The sequence below is a fragment of the Kogia breviceps genome, chromosome 10 (genome assembly GCF_026419965.1).
Source record: "Kogia breviceps isolate mKogBre1 chromosome 10, mKogBre1 haplotype 1, whole genome shotgun sequence".
Taxonomy (NCBI): Eukaryota; Metazoa; Chordata; class Mammalia; order Artiodactyla; family Physeteridae; genus Kogia; species Kogia breviceps.
Genome location: NC_081319.1, coordinates 3989671 through 4013963, shown reverse-complemented (window position 1 = coordinate 4013963; position 24293 = coordinate 3989671). Strand labels below are relative to the sequence as shown.

General features: G+C 44.5%; 1 protein-coding gene across 1 annotated transcript in view; it reads right to left on the bottom strand.

Moving 5' to 3' along the window:
• The window catches only part of C10H3orf20 (chromosome 10 C3orf20 homolog), an 89566-nt gene that overhangs the window by 6530 nt on the left and 58743 nt on the right, over positions 1-24293 (bottom strand). Inside the window, 4 exon segments of the mRNA XM_067043370.1 lie at positions 3785-3927; positions 5021-5128; positions 7249-7469; positions 7472-7551. Of these exon segments, the coding sequence (XP_066899471.1) occupies positions 3785-3927; positions 5021-5128; positions 7249-7469; positions 7472-7551 (552 nt within the window).

Here is a 24293-nt window from a genome sequence, read left to right as displayed (position 1 = left end):
GGAAGCAGACAGCACTGCGGGCTCCCCTCGCTGCACCCCCCGACCCAACCTGCCCCTGTTCCCCAGCATGGGCCATGGCTCAGCACGTCGTAGGAACTCAAAGCACCACCAAATGGAAAAACGGAGTCAAGCCAAGCGGGACGCAGATGCAGGGTGCGTTCCTGGGTGAAGGGTGACCAACAGCAGGATACCCAACAAGAGTGGGGGTAACCCTGATGGAGAGGCGCCCCCATCGGAGGCCCTTCGTAGTCTTGTCGTCTGTGAATTAACACTGGCCCCCGGCCATGGAGACAGTCTCTAGGAGGCCTCAGCGCCAGGGGCCTGTCAACGGTTGCAGCCCCCTCTGGCCTTGCCCCTCAAAGCTGCCTGGGCTACCCTTCTCAAAGCACCACCCCCAGCTGCCGGCTGCACTTGGGGTCTGGGAATCCGGTAGCACCTGTCTTACCTGTAGCTAAGGTGGCCCCATCTCCATCAGCCCCCCACCCCGGGGCAGGGGTGAGCCCCTGGCATGTGGAGCCTCTTGGTGTTTCCAGGAGGATCTCGCTGCTCTCTGCAGGGGCGGGGGAGGAGCCCTCGTCCCGCTGCAGCCCAGCGTGCCTCTGCGCAGGGGCACCCGTCGCAGGGCCTGCCAACGGCACAACCTCTCCTGGCCACAAGGAGGCCTCCTCGAGCCCAACGAGGGAGGAAGAGCAGCCGCCAAGCGTGCAGGTGGCTGCAGCTCAGACTCATGAGGCGGCCACCTCCTCAAGATGCCACCTTGTGTGTGTTCCAGCTGTCCTTTCGACCCAGCTTCTGCCCCCTCTGCCCAGGAGCTCTCCTGACTGTTCCAGCCTGCTGAGCTCTCCCTTGGTCGGGGTTCCCTCTGTGCCTTCCACCTGGGGGTCCCTCATGTGGCCGTCCGTTTGTGCCACTGCCTGAACCCCACCCCAGAGCTGCAGAATGTCCAAGAGAAGCCAAGAGGGCAAGGAGAGGGCTGGGCCAGCATGGACTCAGTGCCGAGCACAGGGCTGTGGGGATGGGGGGGGTCACTATCTGCTGAATAATGGAAGAAAGGAAAGAAGACATGGGGTGGGCGAGGGGCAGGGGGCCTCCAAGCTCTGGTCTCTCCAGGCCGTTCCTGACTCCCAGCTGTGGCTCTGTTTGCTGGGCCAGGAGCCTTCATTGGGCCTTGCGTTGGTGCCCCGTCCTGGGCATCAAAGATGACGGCCACGGCAGCTCCTGTTGAGACCACGCTGCCCACAGGGTCCCTCTCCTCACCTGCCCCCACTCAGCCTGGCCGGCTGTGCATTGAGGGCTCAGAGAGGCTCCCTCCTGGGTGGGCCTACGTGGGAGAAAGGAGATGTAGCATGCAGCACCCAGGAAGCCTTCTGTGGTGAGGACAGGCTCACGCTGGACGTGCAGGCCATGGGACAGACGTGGACAGGTCGGTGGAGCAGGTAGGGGTCGACCTGATGGCCAGAGGGAGAATGGGACCTGGTGCTATCAGAGCAGAAACGGTGGGCTTTCGAGACCAAACCAGCCCTTGCCATGGGAGCGCGTTAGCCGAGGAAAACAGTCCCCCTTTCTTCCCTGTCAGCTGCAAGCACCCATAGAGCATCTCTGACCCCCTTTTAATAACTGTTGTTAAAAGCGTGTAACATAAAATTTACCCTCTTAACTATTTTTAAGTGTACAGCTCAGTAGTGTTAAGTACGTTCACATTGTTGGACAGCAGCTCTCCGGAACTTTTTCATCCTGTAAAACTGAATCTGTCCCCATTAAACAAACCTCCCCATGTCCCTCCCCCTGGCACCACTCTACTTTCTGTCTCTATGAATCTGACTGCTGGAGGGGCCTCATGTAAGTGGAATCAAACAGTATTTGTCCTGTGTCTGCCTTAATTCACATAGAATAATGTCCTCCGGTTTCACCCATGTTGCAGCAGGTGTCAGAATTTCCTTCCCTTTTAAGGCTGAATAATAGTCCATTGCGTGGATAGACCGTGCTTTCTTTATCCATTCATCCATCGATGGACACTTGGGTTGCTTCCACTTCTTGGATATTGGGAACAGTGCTGCTATGAACATGGGTGTGCAAATATCTCTTTGAGACACTTTTAATTGTTTTAGGTATGTACCCAGAAGTAGACTTGCTGGATCATATGGTGATTCTATGTTTAGTCTGGGGGCAACCTCCATACTGTTTTCCACACGGCTGCAGCCTACATCAGAGTTCTAATTTCTCTGCATCCTCACTAACACTCGTTGTTTTCTGTTTCTGCGTTTGTTTTTTAACAGCAGGCATCCTGATTGGTATGAGGTGGCTTCTCACTGTGATTCTGACTTGTGTTTCTCTAACGCTTAGCGCCCTTCACTCCTTCTCACATCCGTTTCCGGCCCTTTGATCAGTGAGGGTAGAGCAGGTCCACGTCTTGTCCACTCCCAAATCCCCAGGGCCGACCGAGCACAAGGCTGGGCGTGCAGCAGCTGATCAGAAACTGACCAAGCGGCATGACTTTTAAGCTGCAAAGGGGCGCCCTCTGGAGAGAGGGGTCTCCCACCACCGGAGGTGGGCAAGGGGCGGCCAGCTATCAGCAGACGCACTGTCTGCCAGCCCTTCCTCCTTCTGACCCGACCTCTGACTCCCTGGGATAAAATCAGCCCTTCGTCGTCATTCAGCAGACGTTTCCCAAGGGCCTCCTACGTGCTGGGCCCTGAGTATGAGCGGAGGATGTGAAGCAAAGGGAGTGGGGGGCCTAGGGCACGTGGGGCAGGACGCCCAGACCTCTGATGGCTTAACACCTGCAGGGACCTGCAGCCACTTCCCCACCCACTGCCTGCGCCTCAGGACAGGGCCGTCCGCAGGTGGCTCCAGCCCTCAGGACTGTAGGAGCCTGGGGCCTTGCCCCAGTTGTTGCTGGCCTGGCACACCCTCACCCTTGTGCTCTGTTTGTCACAACCAGTCCAGTCGCTAGTCACGACCCCACCCCAATCTCGACTGGGGCTTGAAAGCTCCTGGGCAGCCAAGTTCCTCCTCTGGCCGAGGAAACCCCAGCTCTTCTGCATGCTCACAGCTCTTGCTGTGATGGCCTCACAGACCCCAAGCCCAGACTGACGGTGGTCTCTGTGGCAGCTCCTCGGAGGACAGAGAAGGCCCAAGTGCCCCCAGCCCACGATCGGGCTCCCAGGCCCACCACCCGCTGCGTTTCCCGGGACCAGTCTCTTCTCCCCCGCACCTGCCCACCTCAGAGGATCGGTTTCCTTGAATCCTCCCACTACATCGGGACAAAACAAAGCAGATGGCAACTCGGGTAAGGAAGACACGGTCCCTACCAAGGGACGGCGAGGCCCTCTCAGGACTCTGATGCAAGGCTGTCTGCCAGCAACCCCCTTGAAACAGGACCCAGAAACAGAGGCACTGCAGGGCCATGCCCGGCTACTGCTGGGCGAGACACTGGCGTCAGGACTCCTAGAAAACTGAAGGCCTTGTGGGAGAGGCACGCGGCCGGACTCAGCGCAGTGGGGACGCAATCACAGGCCGGCCCATGTCTGCAGGCAGATAATGCTTCTTAGACAGGTACTGCCCAGGCGTTCTAGAATCCGCTGCTGTCCCCCAATACAGCTGTGAGCAACGTCCTCACCCCCAGGCTCCTTCCCTGGACCGGGCTGTGTGCTTCTGGGGCCCAGAGACCTACCTTTGCTCATCTCAAGCAAGCTGGGCCCAGGCACCTCCCACAGCGCCAGCTCCTCCCTCCCGGTCACCCGGCCCTGTGCCCACCCCTCACCCCACGTGTTTCCTGCTTTACCTAAACTTGTAGTTCTCAGGCAGGAAGTAGCCCATCTTGCAGTTCTGTCGAGCCTGGAAGATCTGTTTCAGCAGATTCTGCCTGCTGACGCCATATCCATTCAAAACGCAGCCCCCAAAAAGGAGCTTTCCCCCAGCGAACATCTGTTGACACACAATAAGGCAACAGTGGGAGAGACCCTCAGCACATCAGCACTGAATCTCAGGACAGTGCAGCGGGCTCCCAGAGCTTGTCCCAGAATCCAGGCCTTTCTTTGGTGGCTCTGGGGAAGGGGTGTTACCGTCCCCGAGTCCCTCAGTGAGATGCGGCTGAGCCTGTCCCCTATGCAGGCCTGCAAGTCAGAGGGCAGCCTCACCATCCCAGCCTTTGCCCCCTGCAGGCCTGACCAGCTGAAATGCCCCTTCACAGAGCCCTGGGGCCAGAAGGATGTCTTCCTGCTCAGAGGCCCCCAACTCCCTCTGCCTCTAACCCACTTATCTGTTACACTGATGAGCAGGTCGCAGGGGATGGGGGCCCCTTGAGGGCAGGGATCTTGTCCTACTGCTCTCGGCACCCCCACCCTCCACGTGTCAGTTTCAACAAGAGAGGCCTGTCCAAGATTTCTGCACAAGGATATCCATTATGGTACTCTTTATTATGGCCAAAACCAAAAAGGAAATAACATAAACAGCCCACAAAAGGAACACAGGTAGAGAAATAAAGTGATTCTTATGCTGCAGTTAAAAATCATAATTAAAAGGCAGGGCCTCAAAGTCAGGAAATTACTGAAGAGGCCACACACCAAAATGTGAGCAGGGGTACGGCCCAGGGCTCCCGAAAGCGCCGGTGGTCCTAGCATGCACTCAGTGCATGAACAATTAGGCCATCCGGCTGATATGACGAAGTGACTATTTTCTAAATTGCATTTTCCAAAATTTCTACAATGAATATATGTGTTGTTTTACAACACAATGTTTTTAGTAAAAAGTTATTTAAAAACAAACAGATGAAGAGAATTTGTTTCTTCAGGTTAAGCATCACCTGTCCTTTCAGCCTCCTGGGATGGGAGACACATGGGGTCAGCCTGGGGACGGGGGGACAGGCTCCAGCCCCGGCTCCATGTGCTGGGTGACTCTCGGTCGGTACTGCTCTCTGGGCCTCAGCCTGGCCCCTAAATCTGGGATTCCACAAGGGTAGGGGCTGCAAAGACCAGGGTGGCAGGCAGCGGACAGTGGGTGCCCCTGGGCCCCAGCTCACCAGAACCATCCCCTCCATCACAGCGTACTTCTTCACCAGCAGGGGAGGGTCCCTCTGCAGGGGGCTGTCCAGGTTGTACTGCAGCAGGCGGTAGGGGTCGTGCCGGCACTGCCGAGAGAGAAAGCAGTGCCCATCACCTGCAGGCCAAGAAGACACACTTGGATTCCCACGTTCTCAGCCAGGCTGGTTCCCCTGAGTCCTGAGCCCCATACGACATCCCCTCCCAACTCCTGCTCAATGGCCCTTCAGCCCCTGTGCACACACCTCCCCTGACCATCCCCAGAGGATGTCCTGGATCCACGAAGGGCCCTCTGCTGGTGAAGGCCATCACGGAGATGACTGCCCCCCACCACGTGACATCCACGAGCCCAGCCTTCTGGGGGCTGCAGGACTTGTTTATCCCCTTTGCCTGGGAGAAGCCCTGCAGAGATCTGAAGGTGTGCCCTGTTCCTGGGGGTACTCCTTTCCAGGACTCCTCCACCGCCTACCCCCCTCTGCCCCCGCTGGCTGCCCCTCTGAACACCTCCCAGTCACCCAATCCAGTGCCAGGACCTGAACTGAACGTTCACCTCAAGGTAGGACCTGGTCAACAGAGTAAAGCTTGTCTCCTTCCCCTCCTTTCTGGGTGCTACAGGTCCATTAATATGACTAATGTGTAATGTGATATTTTCTGGTTGTATCCGTCTTTTATTCCAGGTGCCCCCAGATGTCCTGCCTGACCGTTCAGTTTCAAGTGTGGCATGCAGAACTGCACGTGGGGTTCTAGTTATCAGAGCAAAAGAGTGTCAGGGAACGTTTCTGCCTTAACTAAAGATACCGGAATGGTGGCACCAGCGTCAACGTGAGATCTGACGCCACCCCCAGTCTGTCCTCTGCCCTCCTCAAGCCCGCTGCCCATGCCTGCATCGCTTCGACCACCTCAGCCCAGACCCTGTGCCCATTCATGCTGCCCACGGCTGGGCTGGGCCACTGCACCTTCCTAATACTTTCAGACAATTATTAGTGAACAGTTAATAGCCCCAAAATAAACTAAAGTCAACTCTAACTTCCCACAAGGGCAGGGATGATATCTATATACAGATGGGTACAGAGCTGGTACTCAATAGTGCTCATGGAATCTAACCGAATTGGAATTCTCTCCAGAAAATATATGCGGCTTTGATGTATGAGAGCCATAAAAAGCCTTCTGGAGTCTGATCAGAAGGGTTCCAATGCCAAGCTCCAGGCACTGGCTGGAGTGCATGCCTGAGGGTGGACACCTGGGGGTCAGGGAGGCAGCACCGCTGGCAAGAAGGAAGGAGGGGGCATTCCCAGGGCATACACGGAAATTTAGAACTCAGGACTGCAGCCAGAGAGAGACAGGGCAAAGCAATGAATTCGAGAGGTCACAGGGCAAAGAGGAACTGAAGGAGCTCAGCGGTGAACATGAAGCTCTTCTGCTCACGCCTGGTCACTCTTGGCATCCTCTGCCCCACTTGGTCTGGGGACGGGGCCACCCCATGAACTGTGCTAACCCGGCTGGGAACTGCTGCTGATTCAGGGTGATGATGAGGCTTAGGAACGACTCTGCAGCAAGGAGATGGGGTGGGGGGGTTCCACGTACCCCTGACTGACCAACCCCTCGAACTTCAACCACAGTGAGCTGGGGCCTGGAGCGGCCATTTCCCCCCAACCTTTGCACGGCCTGCTGCCTCTGCTGGGAACACACACCCATCTGCCAAAACCCTCTCTTCCTGGGAGACCCTGGCTGACCCTCAGAGGTGGCTGGCCCTGTTCCTGGGCTCCTACGAGCCTAGACCTGTCCTCTCATGGCCCTTGTCCGGGCTGCTATCAGTGCCACCCCTGGGGCCTGGCACAGGACCTACACACAGGTATTTGGCCATGAACATTCCCGAGCCCTGAGGATCGCATGGTGAGCACGTCCGCTCTAAATGCTCACTCTAGTCCATGACCACAATCTGCAGCTTGTGTTCTGGAAGAAAATGGCCAGCACCCTGACCTGTCTCAAGGTCAGAAAAGGCCTCCACCTTGAGTGGTGACATTCACCTGGGACAGGAGGATGAGTGGGAGAGAGAGAAGAGGGCTGCAGATGCTAGGAAGAGCGTGTGCAAAAGCCCAGGAGAAAAGGAAGTGAAAGACGGCCCATGTGCTCTCAGCAAGTGGCTTAGCCAATCCCAGCCCCACGGGGGTCTCCCGCACCCGTCTCCTGGGCTGGGCCCGGGACCAACCTGGGTGCAGGGGGAGGCGTGGCCCTGCTGCCGGTGACTGTAGAGTGTGTCCAGCAGCCGCTGCAGCTGCCCCGACCTGGTGGAGTTCTGGCCCGACACGATCCCGAACACCAGCACCTGGCTGGGGTCTCGGGGTGCTGACAGGAAGTGCTCCAGCTCCAGGTCGGACACCAGGGGTGCCCTCACCATGCACCTGCAGCCGGCCCCGACGTCTTCCTGCGAATGAGCTTCCGCAGCACCAGTGGGCAGTTGGAGGGTGAGGCTGCCCACCTGGTGGGGCTGTGAACCTCTGCGGCCTTCCCTCTGCCAGGAAGAACAAGTGGGTGGCGATTAGTTGGCGGGGTGCAGGTCCCTGGCCCCCAGGCCCAGCTCCAGATGGACAAAGTCCCCACGGCTGCAGAGTCAGAGTTGGGCTGCAGGCAGTTCCTGTGTGGCCTCTGCCACCAATGTGCAATGCCGCCTTGGGTGGGTCCCCTAACCTCTCTGTGCCTCAGTTTCCTCAGTTGCAAAACAGGATTTGCAAGGGACTCTTTCATCCATCCAACAAAAACTCTGGAATCATCCTGAACGCCTTTCTTTCTCTCACACCCCACATCCCTTCCAATCTATGAGAAAGCTTGTTTACTCTACATTCAAGACAAATCCCGGATCCGACCACTTTCCCTGCCCCCACTCCTAGTAACATGGTCTAAGCCTCCATCATCTCTTACCTGACTGCCTACCTGTGCCTCCTAATGGGTCTTTCAAGGGATCCTGTTAGAACTAAGTCACACCCACACACAGAAAACAAACTTAGGATTACCAAAGGGGAAAGGGAGGCGAGGAATAAATTAGGGGCTTGGGATTAACAGATACCCACTACTGTATATAAAACACGTAAACAACAAGGACCTACTGTATAGCACAGGGAACTATATTCAATAGCTTATAATAACCTATACTGGAAAAGAATCTGAAAAAGTATGTGTGTACTTTGTTGTACACCTGAAACATTATAAATTAACCATATGTTAATAAAAATTTTTTTAGAAAAAGAGCCAAGTCATACCACATGACTACTCTCTTCTATACCCTTCAGTGGCTTCCCACCTTCACAGGATAAAAGCCAAAGTCCCTACAATGTCCTCCAAGGCTATACTTGATCTGGCCTCTTCCTCACCCCCTCTACCTCTTAATCTCCTCCAACATTCTCACCTTTGCTCACTGCACTCAGCCCCTCTGGCCTCTTCTCATCCTGTAACCTCAGGCCCTTTGCTCTTGCTATTCCTTCTGCCTGCCTGGCTTTTCCCCCAGATGTGCACTTCCTCACCTGACTGTCCTGTTGGGAATTGCATCCCTCCATCCCCAACAAACTTCCCCCTTCCCTGCCTATTTTCTTTACCACTGCTGACTATCTAAAATACTATATAGAACTTCCCTGGTGGCACAGTGGTTAAGAATCCGCCTGCCAATGCAGGGGACATGGGTTCGATCCCTGGTCCAGGAAGATGCCACATGCCGTGGAGCAACAAAGCCCGTGTGCCACAATTACTTAGCCTGTGCTCTAGAGCCCGCGCACCACAACTACTGAGCCCACACGCCACAACTATTGAAGCCCACCCACATGCCTACAGCCCATGCTCTGCAACAAGAGAAGCCACCGCAATGAGAAGCAAGTGTGCCACGACAAAGAGCAGCTCCCACTCACTGAAACTAGAGAAAGCCCGCGTGCAGCAATGAAGATCCAATGAGGCCAAAAATAAATAAATAAAGTAAATTTTAAAGTTCCTGTCCAAAACAGTTTAAGGTAAAAGCTTGCAACTGTGTGGACCACTTCTGTCTGAAACTAAGATGTTTCCTCCTTACAAGCTGAAAATGGTTTCAATAAAAAGCTTTTTTAAAAAATACTATACATTTTGCTTATTTATTTTGGTTATTTTACTTCTCCATCCCAATGGAACATAAGATCCATGAGTTCATGAGTTTGGAGTGTTCTCAGTGGAATAATAGTAAAGATTCAATGCATACTCAAAAAATAATCAAACAAGTATTTATCAGGGAACTACTATGCGTCAGACACTGCAGAGGGCTGTTGCAGGGTTGTGAAGGTTGTTGTATTTTGATGGGAATAAGTACCATCCAGATAGAAAGAGGTGCTATGACTTTTACTCTTATCATTACTACTGTCTTACACCCTGCTTAGCATTTTACAGCATCCATAGTCCTTGGCATAGACATTGTTCATTTTGTAATAACCGTAAGTAATAGGCTGAGCAGACACTATTATCACTGTTTACAAATGAGGAAACAGAAGGCTCCACCAGGTGAAGGGGTTGCCTAAGTTCACACAGTCATTAAGTGGTAAGGGCTAGGATTAGAAGCCAGATCATTCTGAAAAAGAGCAATGCAAGTAATTTACTGCTCATAATTATTCAGAGGCTATGTGATACTAATAAATACTTGCTAAACAAACTGAAGGATAGGTCTTCTTCAAGAACGTGAAGATCTGCAGGGCAAAAGGTTGGATCTGTTAATCACAACTTGTATCAAGATAAATCCAAAATGGATTAAGCATTTAAATGTGGGAAATTAAGCCGTAAAAGTTCTAGTAGAAAATATGTGAAAATCCTTTTATAACTTTGGAGCAGGTAAGACTTTTCATAATTATGACTCAAAAGTCCAGAAGTCATGATAGAAAAAGATTGATAAATTCAACTACACAATAGAAAAAAAACAAGAAACGCTGAGTGGAGAAACTATCACAAGCCAAGACAAAAAAGAAATGACAAACTGGAAAACATATATGATACTCCTATCATAAACAAGTGGCTAGTTTTCCTACAACGTAAATAACTGTAAGTGAATTTGAAAAATTTAATAACCCAATAAAATATAGACAAAGGAAGTGAACACACAATTTATGAAAATTATATAGAAATGATTTAATCATAAGAAGATAGAAGCGATACTACCTAAAATGGCAGAGTAGGGAACTCCATAACTATGTCCCTTCACAGAAGGTCACAAACAAACAACTACAAACTACAAGCAGCAATAATAAACCCTGGAGAAAGGGGAGTATTTTATTTCCAGAGTTACTGCATTGTAACATTCTATATGAGTTTTCAACAAAAAATTATGAGGCATGAAGAGAAACAAGAAAGTATGGCTTTGATACCAAAGCCAGACAAAGATACTGTAAGAAAAGAAAAATACAGATGAATATCTACTATGAATATAGATGCAAAAAACCTCAAAGAAATACTAGGAAGGCAGAGGCATATGTTCCAGATGAAGAACAAGATAAAACCCCAGAAGAACAACTAAGTGAAGTGGACATAGGCAATCTACCAGAGAAAGACTTCAGAGTAATGATCAATCATAAAGATGATCCAAGATCTTGGAAAAAGAATGGACGCACACTGCAAGAAGTTACAAGAAACTTTTAACAAAGAATTAGAAAATATAAACAACAACCAACCAGAGTTGAAGAATAACTGAAATGAAAAATACACTAGAAGGAATCAATAGCAGATTAAATGAGGCAGAAGAATGGTTAAGTAAGCTGGAAGACAGAATGGGGGAAATCACTGCTGCAGAACAGAAGAAAGAAAAAAGAATGAAAAGAAATTAGGACATTTAAGACACCTCTGGGACAACATTAAATGCACCAATATTTGCATTATGTGGGTCCCAAAAGGAGAAGAGAAAGAGAAAGGGCCTGAGAAAATATTTGAACAGGTAATAGCTGAAAACTTCCCTAACATGGGAAAGGAAACAGTCACCCAAGTCCAGGAAGCACAGAGAGTCCCAGGCAGGATTAACCCAGGGAGGAACATGCCAGGACACACAGTAATCAAACAGACAAAAATTAAAGACAAGGAGAAAACATTAAAAGCAGCAAGGGAAAAGCAACAAATAACATACAAGGGAATCTCCGTAAGGTTATGAGCTGATTTTTCAGCAGAAACTCTGCAGGCCAGAAGGGAGTGGCACGATATATTTAAAGTGATGAAAGGAAAAAAACCACAGCCAAGAACACTCTACCCTGGGACTTCCCTGGTGGTCCAGTGACTAAGGCTCTGTGCTCCCAATGCAGGGGGCCCAGGTTTGATCCCTGGTCAGGGAACTAGATCCCACATGCCACAACTAAGAGTTTGCATGCCACAACTAAAGATCTCTCATGCCTCAATGAAGATCCCACATGGTGCAACTAAGACACAGCACAAATAAATAAATAAATAAATATTTTTTTTAAAAAAAAGAATACTCTTCCCAGGAGTAAGAAGACAAACTATCCAGCAAGGCTCCCATTCAGATTTGAAGAGAAATCAAAAGCTTTACAGACAAGCAAGAGCTTAAAGAATTTAGCACCACCAAACCAGCTTTACAACAAATGCTAAAGGAACTTCTATAGGCAGAAAATAAAAGAAATAAGAAATTTTTTCTATTTTCTATCAATAGAAACAAGAAAATTATGAAATTGGAAAGCTCACCAGTAAAGGCAAACATACAGTAAAGACAGGAAGTCATCCACACAAAAATACAATATCACAACCAGTAATTGTGAGGGGATGAAAGTATAAATGCAGGATATTTGAAATGCATCTGAAATTAAGAGATTGATAACTTAAGACAATCATGTATTTATATAGACTACTATATCAAAACCTCATGGCAACCACAAACCAAAAATCTGTAATAGATATACACATAAAAAAGAAAAAGGAATCCAAACACAATACTAAAAATAGTTATCAAATCATAAAAGAAGAGAACAAAAGAGGAAAGGAAGAAAAAAGACCTATAAAAATCCACAACAACTAAGAAAATGAGAACATGTATATCAATAATTACCTTAAATGTAAATGGATTAAATGCTCCAACCAAAAGACAGAGACTGCTGAATGGATACAAAAACAAGACCCATATATATGCTCTTTACAAGAAACCCACTTGAGATCTAGAGACACATACAGACTGAAAGTGAGGGAATGAAAAAAGGCATTCCATGCAAATGGAAATCTAAAGAAAGCTGGAGTAGAAATACTCATATCAGAAAAAATAGACTTTAAAATAAAGACTGTTACAAGAGAAACAAGAAGGACACGTGATTAAGGGATCAATCCAAGAAGAAGATATAACAATTGTAAATATACATATATATATACATATGCATCCAACACAGGAGCACCTTAATATACAAGGCAAATGTTAACAGATATAAAAGAAGAAATTGACAATAACACCAAAATAGTGGGGGACTTTAACACCTCACTAACTTCAATGGACAGATCATCCAGACAGAAAATCAATAAGGAAACACAGGCCTTCAATGACACATTAGACCAAATGGAGTTAGTTGATATCTATAGAGCATTCCATCCAAAAGCAGCAAAATTCACATTCTTTTCTAGTGTACACGGAACATTCTCCAGGATACATCACATGCTGAGCCACAAAGCAAGCCTTGGTCAATGTAAGAAAACTGAAATCATATCGAGCATCATTTCTGACCACAATGCTATGAGATTAGAAATCAACCAATGGATCACTGAAGAAATCAAAGGGAAAATCAAAAAATACCTAGAGACAAATGAAAATGAAACACGATGATCCAGAACCCATAGGATGCCACAAAAGCAGTTCTAAAAGGGAAGTTTATAGCGATACAAGCTTACATCAGGAAACAAGAAAAATCTCAAACAAACAACCTAAACTTACACCTAAGCAACTAAAGAAAGAAGAACCAAAACACCCCATAATTAGTAAAAGGAAAGAGATCATAAAGATCAGAGCAGAAATAAATTAGAGACAAAGAAAACAAGAGAAAACATTAATGAAACTAAAAGGTGGTTCTTTGAAAAGATAAACAAAATTGATAAACCTTTAGCAAGACTTATTAAGAAAAAAAGGGAGAGGGCTCAAGTCAATAAAATTAGGAATAAAAAAGGAGAAGTTACAACTGACACTACAGAAATACAAAGGACCATAAAAGACTACTACAGGCAACTATATGCCAATCAAATGGAGAGCCTAGAAGAAATGGACAAATTCTTAGAAAGGTACAATCTCCCAAGATTGAACCAGAAATAGAAAATATGAACAAACCAATTATCGATACAAATACTGAAAGTGAATCTGTGATTTAAAAACTCCCAGCAAACAAAAGTCCAGGACCAGATGGCTTAACAGATGAATTCCACCAAACATTTAAAGAAGAGCTAACACCTATCCTTCAGAAACTGTTCCAAAAAATTGCAGAGGAAGGAACACTTCCAAACTCATTCTATGAGGCCACCATCACCCTGATAACAAAACCAGACAAAGATACCACAAAAGAAGAGAACCATAATTTGAAAACATGCATTCACTCCAATGTTCACTGCAGCACTATTTACAATAGCCAAGACATGGAAGCAACCTAAATGGCTATCAACAGCTGAATGGATAAACAATATGTGGGGTGTGTGTGTGTGTGTGTATATATATATATATATATATATATATATATATAATTACAATGGAATATTACTCAGCCATAAAAAAGAATGAAATAATGTCATTTTCAGCAACATAAATGGACCTCAAGTTGATCATACTAAGTGAAGTAAGTCAGACAGAGAAAGACAAATATCATATGCTATCACTTATATGTGGAATCTAAAAAAAAGATACAAATGAACTTATTTACAAAATGGAAACAGACTCACAGACATAGAAGACAAACTTATGGTTATCAAAGGGCAGTGGTGGGAAGGAGGGATAAATTAGGAAGTTGGGAGTAACACATACACACTACTATATATAAACTAGATAACCAACAGGGACCTACTGTATAGCACAGGGAACCATACTCAATATCTTGTAATAACCTATATGAGAAAAGAATCTGAAAAAGAATATATATATATATTTGCTGTATACCTGAAACTAACAAAACATTGTAAATCAACTACACTTCAATTAAAAAATTAATTTAAATAACTAAATAAAAAAATAAAATTTAATATCACTTTTCCACTAAAAAAGAAAGAAAGAAAAGAAATACTAGCAAGCCAAATCCAGCAGCATATTAAAAGGAATATTCACCATGACTAAGAGGGGTTTGTCCAAGGAATGCAAGAGTGGTTCAACATATGAAGATGGGGCTTCCCTGGTGGCGCAGTGGTTGAGAATCCGCCTGCCGATGCAGGGGTCACGGGTTCGTGCCCTGGTCTGGGAAGATCCCACATGCCGCGGAGCAACTAAGCCCGTGAGCCATGGCCGCTAGGCCTGCGCATCCGGAGCCTGTGCTCTGCAACGGGAGAGGCCACAGCAGTGAGAGGCCCGCATACCACAAAAAAAAAAAAAAAAAAAAAAAACATATGAAGATGAATCAATGTAATATATCACACTAATAAGATGAAGAGGACAAAAACCACATGATCTTCCCAATTTACAGAGAAAAAGCATTTGACTAAATCCAACACCCTTTCATGATAAAAATATGCGACAGACATGTTAAGGGAATTTCCTCAACATGATAAAGGGCATTTATGAAATACTCACAGCTAACACTATACTCAATGGTGAAAGACTTTAAAGCTTTCCCCCTTAGGGATAAGGAATAAGTCAAGGATACCCACTTTCACCATTTCTATTCAACACTATACTGGAGTTCTAGCTAGAGCAATTAGGCAAGAAAAAGAAGTGAAATTATATAAATTGAAAAGAAGGAGGAGTTAAACTATTTCTATTCACAGATTTGTATATAGAAAATCCTAAAGAACATATACACAAACACATGCGCATGTGTGTGCAAGCACAAACTATTAGAAAAAACAAATTCAGCAAAATTTCAGAATAAAAGATCAACACACAAAAACCAGTTACGTTAAAAAAAAAAAAAAAAAAACACCCAGTTACGTTTCTATACACTAGCAATGAACAATCTGAAAAGGAAATTAAGAAAATAATCTCATTTGTAATAGCATCATAAAGAATAAAATACTTAGGAATAAATGAAACCAAGAAAGTGAAAGGCTCACACAGTGAATACTACAAAACACTGAAAGGCTCACACAGTGAATACTACAAAACACTGAAAGAAAATTTTAAAGACTTAAGTAAATGGAAGACATCCATGTTCTTGTATTGAAAGACTTAACGCTGTTATGATGGTAATCCTACCCAAAATGATCTACAGATTTGGCATATTTCCTATGAAAATTACAAAAGCCTTTTTCTTTTTGCATAAAGAGAAAAGCCAACCCTCAAATGCATATGGAACTGCAGGGGGCCATGAGCAGCCAAAACTATCTTGAAAAAGAAGAACAAAGTTGGAGGACTCGCACTTCCTGATTTCAAAACTTGCTCTAGTGCTACAGTCATCAAAACAGTGTGATACTGGCATAAAGACAAGCATACAGACCAATGGAATAGAATAGAAAGCCCAGAAATAAATCCTTGCATATATGGTCAAATGATTTTTGACAAGGGTGCCAAGACCATTCAATGGGAAAGGACAGTCTTTTCAACAAATAGAGCTGGGAAAACGGGATATACATATGCAAAAGAATGAAGTTGGATCCTTACCTAACACCTTATACAAAAGTTAATTTGAAATGGATCAAGGACCTAAATGTAAAACATAAAATATTATAATTTTTAGAACAAAACATTGCAGAAAACTTTACAACATTGAATTTGGCAATGATTTCATGGATATGACACCAAAGGCAGAGGCGACAAAAGAAAAAATAGACAAATTATACTTCATAAAAACAAAAACTATGTGCATCAAAAGACATTATCCACAGAGTAAAAAGGAAACCCACAGAATGGGAGAAAATACTGGCAAATAATATATCTGGTAAGAGATTAATATCAAGGATATATACAGAACTCCTAAAACTCAACAAAATAACCAAAAACCTGATTGAAAAATGGGAAAAGGACTTGAACAGACATTTCTCAAAAGAAGATATGCAAAATGGCCAATAAGCACATGAAAAGATGTTCAACAACACTAATCATCAGAGAAATGGAAATCAACACTACAAGACACCACTCTCACACCCATTACAATAACTACCATCAAAAAACCCCCCAGAAAACAGCAAGTATTGGTGAGAATGTGGGGAAATTGGAACATTCTGCATTGTTGGTGGGAATGTAAAATGGTACAGCCACTGTGGAAAACTGTATGGTGGTTCCTCAAAAAAATTACAAAATAGAATTATATAATTTAGCAAATCCATTATGGGTATATACGCAAGAGAATTGAAAACACGGTCTTGAAGAGATATTTGTACATCCAGGTTCATAGCAGCATTATTCACAATAGGTAAAACATGGAAGTAACCCAAGTGTCTACTGACCAATAAAATGATAAGCAAAATGTGGTCTCTACATGAAATAGAATATTATTCAGCCTTAAAAAGTAAGGGAATTCTGCAATATGTTATAACATGAGTGAACCTTGAGGACATTATGTTACATGAAATAAACCAGTCACAGAAAGACAAATACGGTATGATTCCACTTATATAAGGAACTAAGTGTAGTCAAAGTCATAAAGACAGAAAGTAGAATGGTGTTGCCAGGGACTGGGGGAGGGGGAATGGGAAGTTAGTGTTTAATGGGTAAAGCCTGTCAACTTTTAAAAAAAATTTCTTTATTTTTGGCTGTGTTGGGTCTTTGTTTCTGTGAGAGGGCTTTCTCTAGCTGTGGCAAGCGGGGGCCACTCTTCATCGTGTTGTGCGGGCCTCTCACTGTCGTGGCCTCTCTTGTTGTGGAGCACAGGCTCCAGACGCGCAGGCTCAGTAGTTGTGGCTCACAGGCCCAGTTGCTCTGCGGCATGTGGGATCTTCGCAGACCAGGGCTCGAACCTGTATCGCCTGCATTGGCAGGCAGATTCTCAACCACTGCACCACCAGGGAAGCCCAAGACTGTCAACTTTGCAAGATGGAAAGAGTAACAGAGATGAACGGTGGTGACAGTTGCACAACATTACGAGTATATATAATACTATTAAAATATATACTTTAAAATGATTAGGATAATAAACTTTATGCTATGTGTATTTTACCACAATAAAAAAAATTGAAAAAGAAATGAAAAGATACTCAACTTCACTTAAAATAAGATAAATACAAATTAAAACTATACTAAGGTAACATATTTGGCTGATGAGAGAATGTAACTTGGTATAACCCTTATAGAGATTAATTTGGCACTATCTCTTAAAATTATAAATGCATATGACTTTTAGCCCAGAAAGTCCATCTTTAGAAATTTATATACAAATATATTTGTACTTGAGCCTGGTCTCATCAAGGTTCTCCCTCCCAATTGAACTTTACTTTACTCTTCAGACAGGCCCACACATTTGGAACCACCTCCCATCTGCTAGCTGTGACCTCTGCAATGCTGAAAGCCTAGAGCCTAAGTTACTGTGACCAGCAGCCCCTCGCAGAGCTCCCTTATCCCACTTCTGTCGGTTCTGTTAGCTTTACTTCCAAAATGTACTAGAAATATGTCTAATTTTCTCGTTATTTCTGCTACTACCCTTGACAGCACAACATTAGTGCCATCAGGATTACTAAAATCATCTCCTAACTACTTTGATTCCACTCTTCCCACCCTAAAATAATTTTCCCACAAAGCAATAAGAAATGTTTCCACTTCCAACAATGGCTAATTAGTATGTTTTCAACCAATCCTCCTTCTGAGAAAAATGAGAAAAGCTCAACAAAAAATATTTTTAAAAACTGTTTAGGGCCTCCCTGGTGGCACAGTGGTTGACAGTCCACCTGCTGATGCAGGGGACACAGGTTCCTGCCCTGGTCTGGGAGGATCCCACGTGCCACGGAGTGGCTGGGCCCGTGAGCCATGGCAGCTGAGCCTGCACATCCAGAGTCTGTGCTCCGCAACGGGAGAGGCCACAACAGTGAGAGGCCCGTGTACCATGAGAAAAAAAAAAACTGTTTAAATGCATTAGAGACTTCACAAGTCAATGAGAAATTACAGGGTCAGGATCTGGAAGAAGAGGGAAACCAAGAAGATTAATGCAACCTTTAAGACAGCTTTATCCCTCTCAGCAAATACTGATTCTGAAAATGAAATCTGGGGATGACAGGCTGAGCAAATGAGCAGAGCTCCTGACATGCTCATGGCTAAAGGGAGAAAAGTGGGAGTTCAGGGCCCATTGAAGAAGATGGCCCTGATAACAATCCTGAAGAGTGAAGGTGAAACAGAAATAGACAAGCCCTAACAAAGACCAAAGCACAGTTTCAGTCCCTGTTTGGATGAGGGTGGTCTGGCCACAGCCAAGTTGACAGTTGAAAACAAAGGTAAATCTTATCTTAAGGAACATTACATCATCCAGAGCCTCAAATTATCTCTATACTTTTTCATATACAATGTGTGGAATGAACAAAACATCAAATATTTTAAAAGTCAAGGACTAACTGAAAACTATGAGAAACATCTACAGGGATATAGATATTGGCGATATCTGACACAGACATCAAAGTAGCCATGATTAATATGTACAAGAAAACAGGAGATAAGATGAAGAATTTCAACAGAGAATAAAATTCTAAAAAATCAGACATTCTAGAATTTAAAAATAGAATGAATGAAATCAAGAAATCAGGGGATAAGTTTTATCAGCATATTAGACACAGTTAACAAGAACATTAGTAAACTGAAAGTCGGGTCAGTAGAATATAGACTAGAATAAAGTACAAAGGATGGAAAATATAGGGCTTCCCTGGTGGCGCAGTGGTTGAGAGTCCGCCTGCCGATGCAGGGCACATGGGTTTGTGCCCCGGTCTGGGAAGATCCCACATGCCGCGGAGCAGCTGGGCCCGTGAGCCATGGCTGCTGAGCCTGTGCTCCGCAGCGGGAGAGGCCCGCATACTGCAAAAAAAAAAAAAAAAAGGATGGAAAATATAGACTCAAGAAAAAAAGATGCATGGAACTCACTGAAAAGGTATAACAGAAACATACTTGGAGTGCCAGATGCAGAAGAGAGGAAAAGAAGGAGGAAAAGAGGGGAAGGAAGAAGGGAGAGAAGGAAAGAGGATAGAGTGAATATCTCATGAATTAATGGCTGAGAATTTTCCAAAACTAATGAAAGCCACAGATCATGAAGTGCTGCAAACAAAGGAAAACTCAGAACTTCAGGAATTAAAGAAGAGCAACAGAAATGACAAATAACAAATAACATAATACACTGTGTATTTTTTCTTAAGTTCTTTAAAATATGTTTGACTGTTAAAAGCAAATATTATGATGTTGAAGAGTTTAAATATATGTACATGTTATACATATGATAATAGAAAGGAAGGAGGGTAAAGAGACTTATGATTGTAAGGCTTCTACATTTCCCTTGCAATGGTAACTATTAGGCCTCAACATACTGTGAAAAGTAAGGCATGTATTGAATAGAATGTATATGCTAACGCAAACAATAACATAAAAATTTAAAAACACAGAGCTATAGCCAGAAAGCCAATATATAAATTAAATTGAAATACTAAAACTATTCAAACAATACAAAAGAAAGCAGGAAAGGGGACAGAGAGAAATAAAAACGCAAAGGATACAAGCAGAAAAATAATAAAATAGCAGACTTAAACTATATCAATAGCTATATTAAATCTAAACGGTCTAAATATGCCAATTAAAAGACAGTGTCAGGGACCTCCCTAGCAGTGCAGTGGTTAAGACACTGCACTTCCAATGCAAGGGGCATGGGTTCGATCCCTGGTCAGGGAACTAAGATTCCACATGCCGCACAGCACAGCCAAAAGATTAAAAAAAAAAACAAAAAAAAAGACAGTGTCAGACTAAACAAAAAACCAAGACCTAACTATATGCTGTTTACAAGAAACCTACTTTAAATATAATGATATAGATGATTAAAAATAAAATAATGGGGACTTCCCTGACAGTCTATGGTTAAGACTTTGCCTTCTAATGCAGGGAGTGTGGGCTCGATCTCTGGTCAGGGAGCTAAGATCCCACAAGCCTCACCACCAAAAAACCAAACACATAAAAAAAAGAAGCAATATTGTAACAAATTCAATAAGGAGTTTTAAAATGGTCCACATCAAAAAAATAAGTAAAATAATGGAATAGTATCAAGCAAACACTAATCAAAAGAAAGCTGAAGTGGGTATATTATCATTAGACAAAGTAGACTTCAGAACATAATTATCAGGTATCAAGAGAGATGTTACATAATGATAAAAGAGTTAAATGTGATGTACCCAACAACATAGCTCTGAGATGTATGAAGCAAAAAACCGATATAGAATTAAGGTAAAATAGACAAATCCATAATTATATTTGGAGACATCAACATTACATTCCTACTACTCAACAGAACAAGAGAGAAGATCAACAAGGATATATAGGACTTTTACAACAATATCAACCAATTTGATTTCATTGACATTTGTTGAAGATTCCACCCATCAAGACCATGAATACAGACATATATTCTTTTCAAGTGCACAAACAGCATTCACCAAAACAGATTATATTTGGAGTCATAAAACAAACTTTAGTAAATTTAAAAGAATGAAAAGTGAACAAACTACATTCTCAAACCATATGAGAAATAAACCAAAAATCAATAACAGAAAGACATCTGGAAAATCCTCAAATATTTGGAAATTAAATACCAGACTTCCAAACAACCATGGGTCAAAGGTGAAACACAGGAAAATTAGAAAATATTTTAAACCAAATAAAAACGAAAATTCAACATACCAAAATTTGTGGGGTGTAGGCAAAGCAGTGCTTAGAGAGAAATTTACAAAATTAAATACTTACGTGTAAAAAAGATAAGGCCTCGGGCTTCCCTGGTGACACAGTGGTTGAGAATCCGCCTGCTGATGCAGGAGACACGGGTTCGTGCCCAGGTCCGGGAAGATCCCACATGCCGCAGAGTGGCTGGGCCCATGAGCCATGGCCTCTGAGCCTGCGCGTCCGGAGCCTGTGCTCCGCAACGGGAGAGGCCACAACAGTGAGAGGCCCGCGTACCACAAAAAAAAAAAAAAAAAAAAAAAGATAAGGCCTCAAACCAATAATCTAAGCTCACAACTTAAGGAACTAGAAAAAGAGCAAATTAAAAACAAAACAAGCAGAAGGAAGACAAAGAGCAGAAATCAATGGAATTGAAAATAGAAAAACAATAGAGAAAAATCAATGAAACCAAAAAGTGATTCTTTGAAAAGATCAATAAAATTGATAAAACTGTAACCAGACTGACCAAGATAAAAATGAGAAGACATAAATTACCAATATCATAAATAAAATAGGGAATATCACTAAAGATCCTGTGGACAGGGACTTCCCCAGTAGTCCAGTGGTAAAGAATCCACCTTCCAATGCAGGGGGTGCGGATTCAATCCCTGGTCAGGGAACTAAGATCCCACATTCCGTGGGGCAACTAAACCCATGTGCCAAAACTACTGAGCTCACATTCCTCAACTAGAGGCAGCGTGCCGCAAACTACAGAGCCCAAGCACCCTGGAGCTTGCACGCCACAACTAGAGAAGAGAAAACCCACACACCCCAACTAGAGAGAAGCCTGTGCACCACAATGAAAGATCTTGCATGCCTCAAAGAAGATCCTGCATGCTGCAACTAACATCCAATGCAGCCAAAAATAAATTAAATAAATAAATAAACATTTTTTTTTAAAAAAAAGAAGGAGGGGAGGAACCAAGATGGCGGAGTAGAAGGACATGCTCTCACTCCCTCTTGCGAACACACCAGAATCACAACTAGCTGCTGGACAATCATCAACAGGAAGACACTGGAACTCACCAAAAAAGACACCCCACATCCAAAGACAAAGGAGAAGACACAAGAAGATGGTAGGAGGGGCATAATCACAGTAAAATCAAATCCCATAACTGGTGGGTGGGTGACTCACAGACTGGAGAACACTTATACCACAGAAATCCACCCACTGGAGTGAAGGTTCTGAGCCCCAGGTCAGGCTTCCCAACCTGGGGGTCCAGCAGTGGGAGGAGGAATTCCTACAGAATCAGACCTTGAAGCCTAGTGGGAATTGATTGCAGGACTTCTACAGGACTGGGGGAAACAGAGACTCCACTCTTGGAAGGCACACACAAAGTAGTGTGTGCATCGGGACCCAGGGGAAGGAGCAGTGACCCCAGGGGAGACAGAAACAGACCTACCTGCTAGTGTTGGAGGGTCTCCTGCAGAGGTGGGGGGTGGCTGTGGCTCACCATGCAGACAAGGACACTGGCAGCAGAAGTTCTGGGAAGTACTCCTTGATGTGAGCCCTCCCAGAGTCTGCCATTAGCCCCAGCAAAGAGCCCAGGTAAGGCTCCAGTGTTGGGTTGCCTCAGGTCAAACAACCAACAGGGAGGGAACCCAGCCCCACTCATCAGCAGTCAAGTGAATTAAAGTTTTACTGACCTCTGCCCACCAGAGCAACAGTCAGCTCTACCCACCACCAATCACTCCCATCAAGCCTCTTAGATAGCCTCATCCACCAGAGGACAGACAGCAGAAGCAAGAAGAACTACAATCCTGCAGCCTGTGGAAAAAAAAAATACCACATTTGCAGAAAGATAGACAAGATGAAAAGGCAGAGGGCTATGTACCAGATGAAGGAACAAGATAAAACCCCAGAAAAACAACTAGATGAAGTGGAGATAGGCAACCTTCCAGAAAAAGAATACAGAATAATGATAGTGAAGATGATCCAGGACCTCGGAAAAAGAATGGAGGCAAAGATCGAGAAGATGCAAGAAATGTTTAACAAAGACCTAGAAGAATTACAGAACAAAGAAAGAGAGATGAACAATACAATAACTGAAATGAAAACTACACTAGAAGGAATCAATAGAAGAATAACTGAGGCAGAAGAACGGATAAGTGACCTGGAAGACAGAATGGTGGAATTCACTGCTGTGGAACAGAATAAAGAAAATAGAATGAAAAGAAATGAAGACAGCCTAAGAGACCTCTGGGACAACATTAAATGCAACAACATTCACATTATAGGGGTCCCAGAAGGAGAAGAGAGACAGAAAGGACCAGAGAAAATATTTGAAGAGATTATAGCTGAAAACTTGCCTAACATGGGAAAGGAAATAGCCACCCAAGTCCAGGAAGCACAGTGAGTCCCATACAGGATAAATCCAAGGAAAAACACACTGAGACACACAGTAATCAAATTGGCAAAAATTAAAGACAAACAAAAATTATTGAAAGTAGCAAGGGAAAAATGACAAATAACATACAAGGGAACTCCCATAAGGTTAACAGCTGATTTCTCAGCAGAAACTCTAGAAGCCAGAAGGGAGTGGCATGATATACTTAAAGTGATGAAAGGGAAGAACCTACAACCAAGATTACTCTACCCAGCAAGGATCTCATTCAGATTCTATGGAGAAATCAAAAGCTTTACAGACAAACAAAAGCTAAGAGAATTCAGCACCACCAAACCAGCTCTACAACAAATGCTAAAGGAACTTCTCTAAGTGGGAAACACAAGAGAAGAAAAGGACCTACAAAAACAAACCCAAAACAATTTTAAAAATGGTCACAGGAACATACATATCAATAATTACCTTAAACATGAATGGATTAAATGCTCCAACCAAAAGACACAGGCTTGCTGAATGGATATAAAAACAAGACCCATAAATATGCTGGCTACAAGAAACCCACTTCAGATCTAGGGACACATACAGACAGGAAGTGAGGGGATGGAAAAAGATATTCCATGCAAATGGAAAGCAAAAGAAAGCTGAAATAGCAATACTCATATCAGATAAAATAGACTTTAAAATAAAGAATGTTACAAGAGGGACTTCCCTGGTGGCGCAGTGATTAAGAAGCCGCCTGCCAATGCAGGGGACACGGGTTCGAGCCCTGGCCCGGGAAGATCCCACATGCTGCAGAAAACTAAGCCCATGCGCCACAACTACTGAGCCTGCGCCATAGAGCCCGCGTGCCACAACTACTGAAGTCCATGCGACTAGAGCCCATGCTCCACAACAAGAGAAGCCAGCACAATGAGAAGC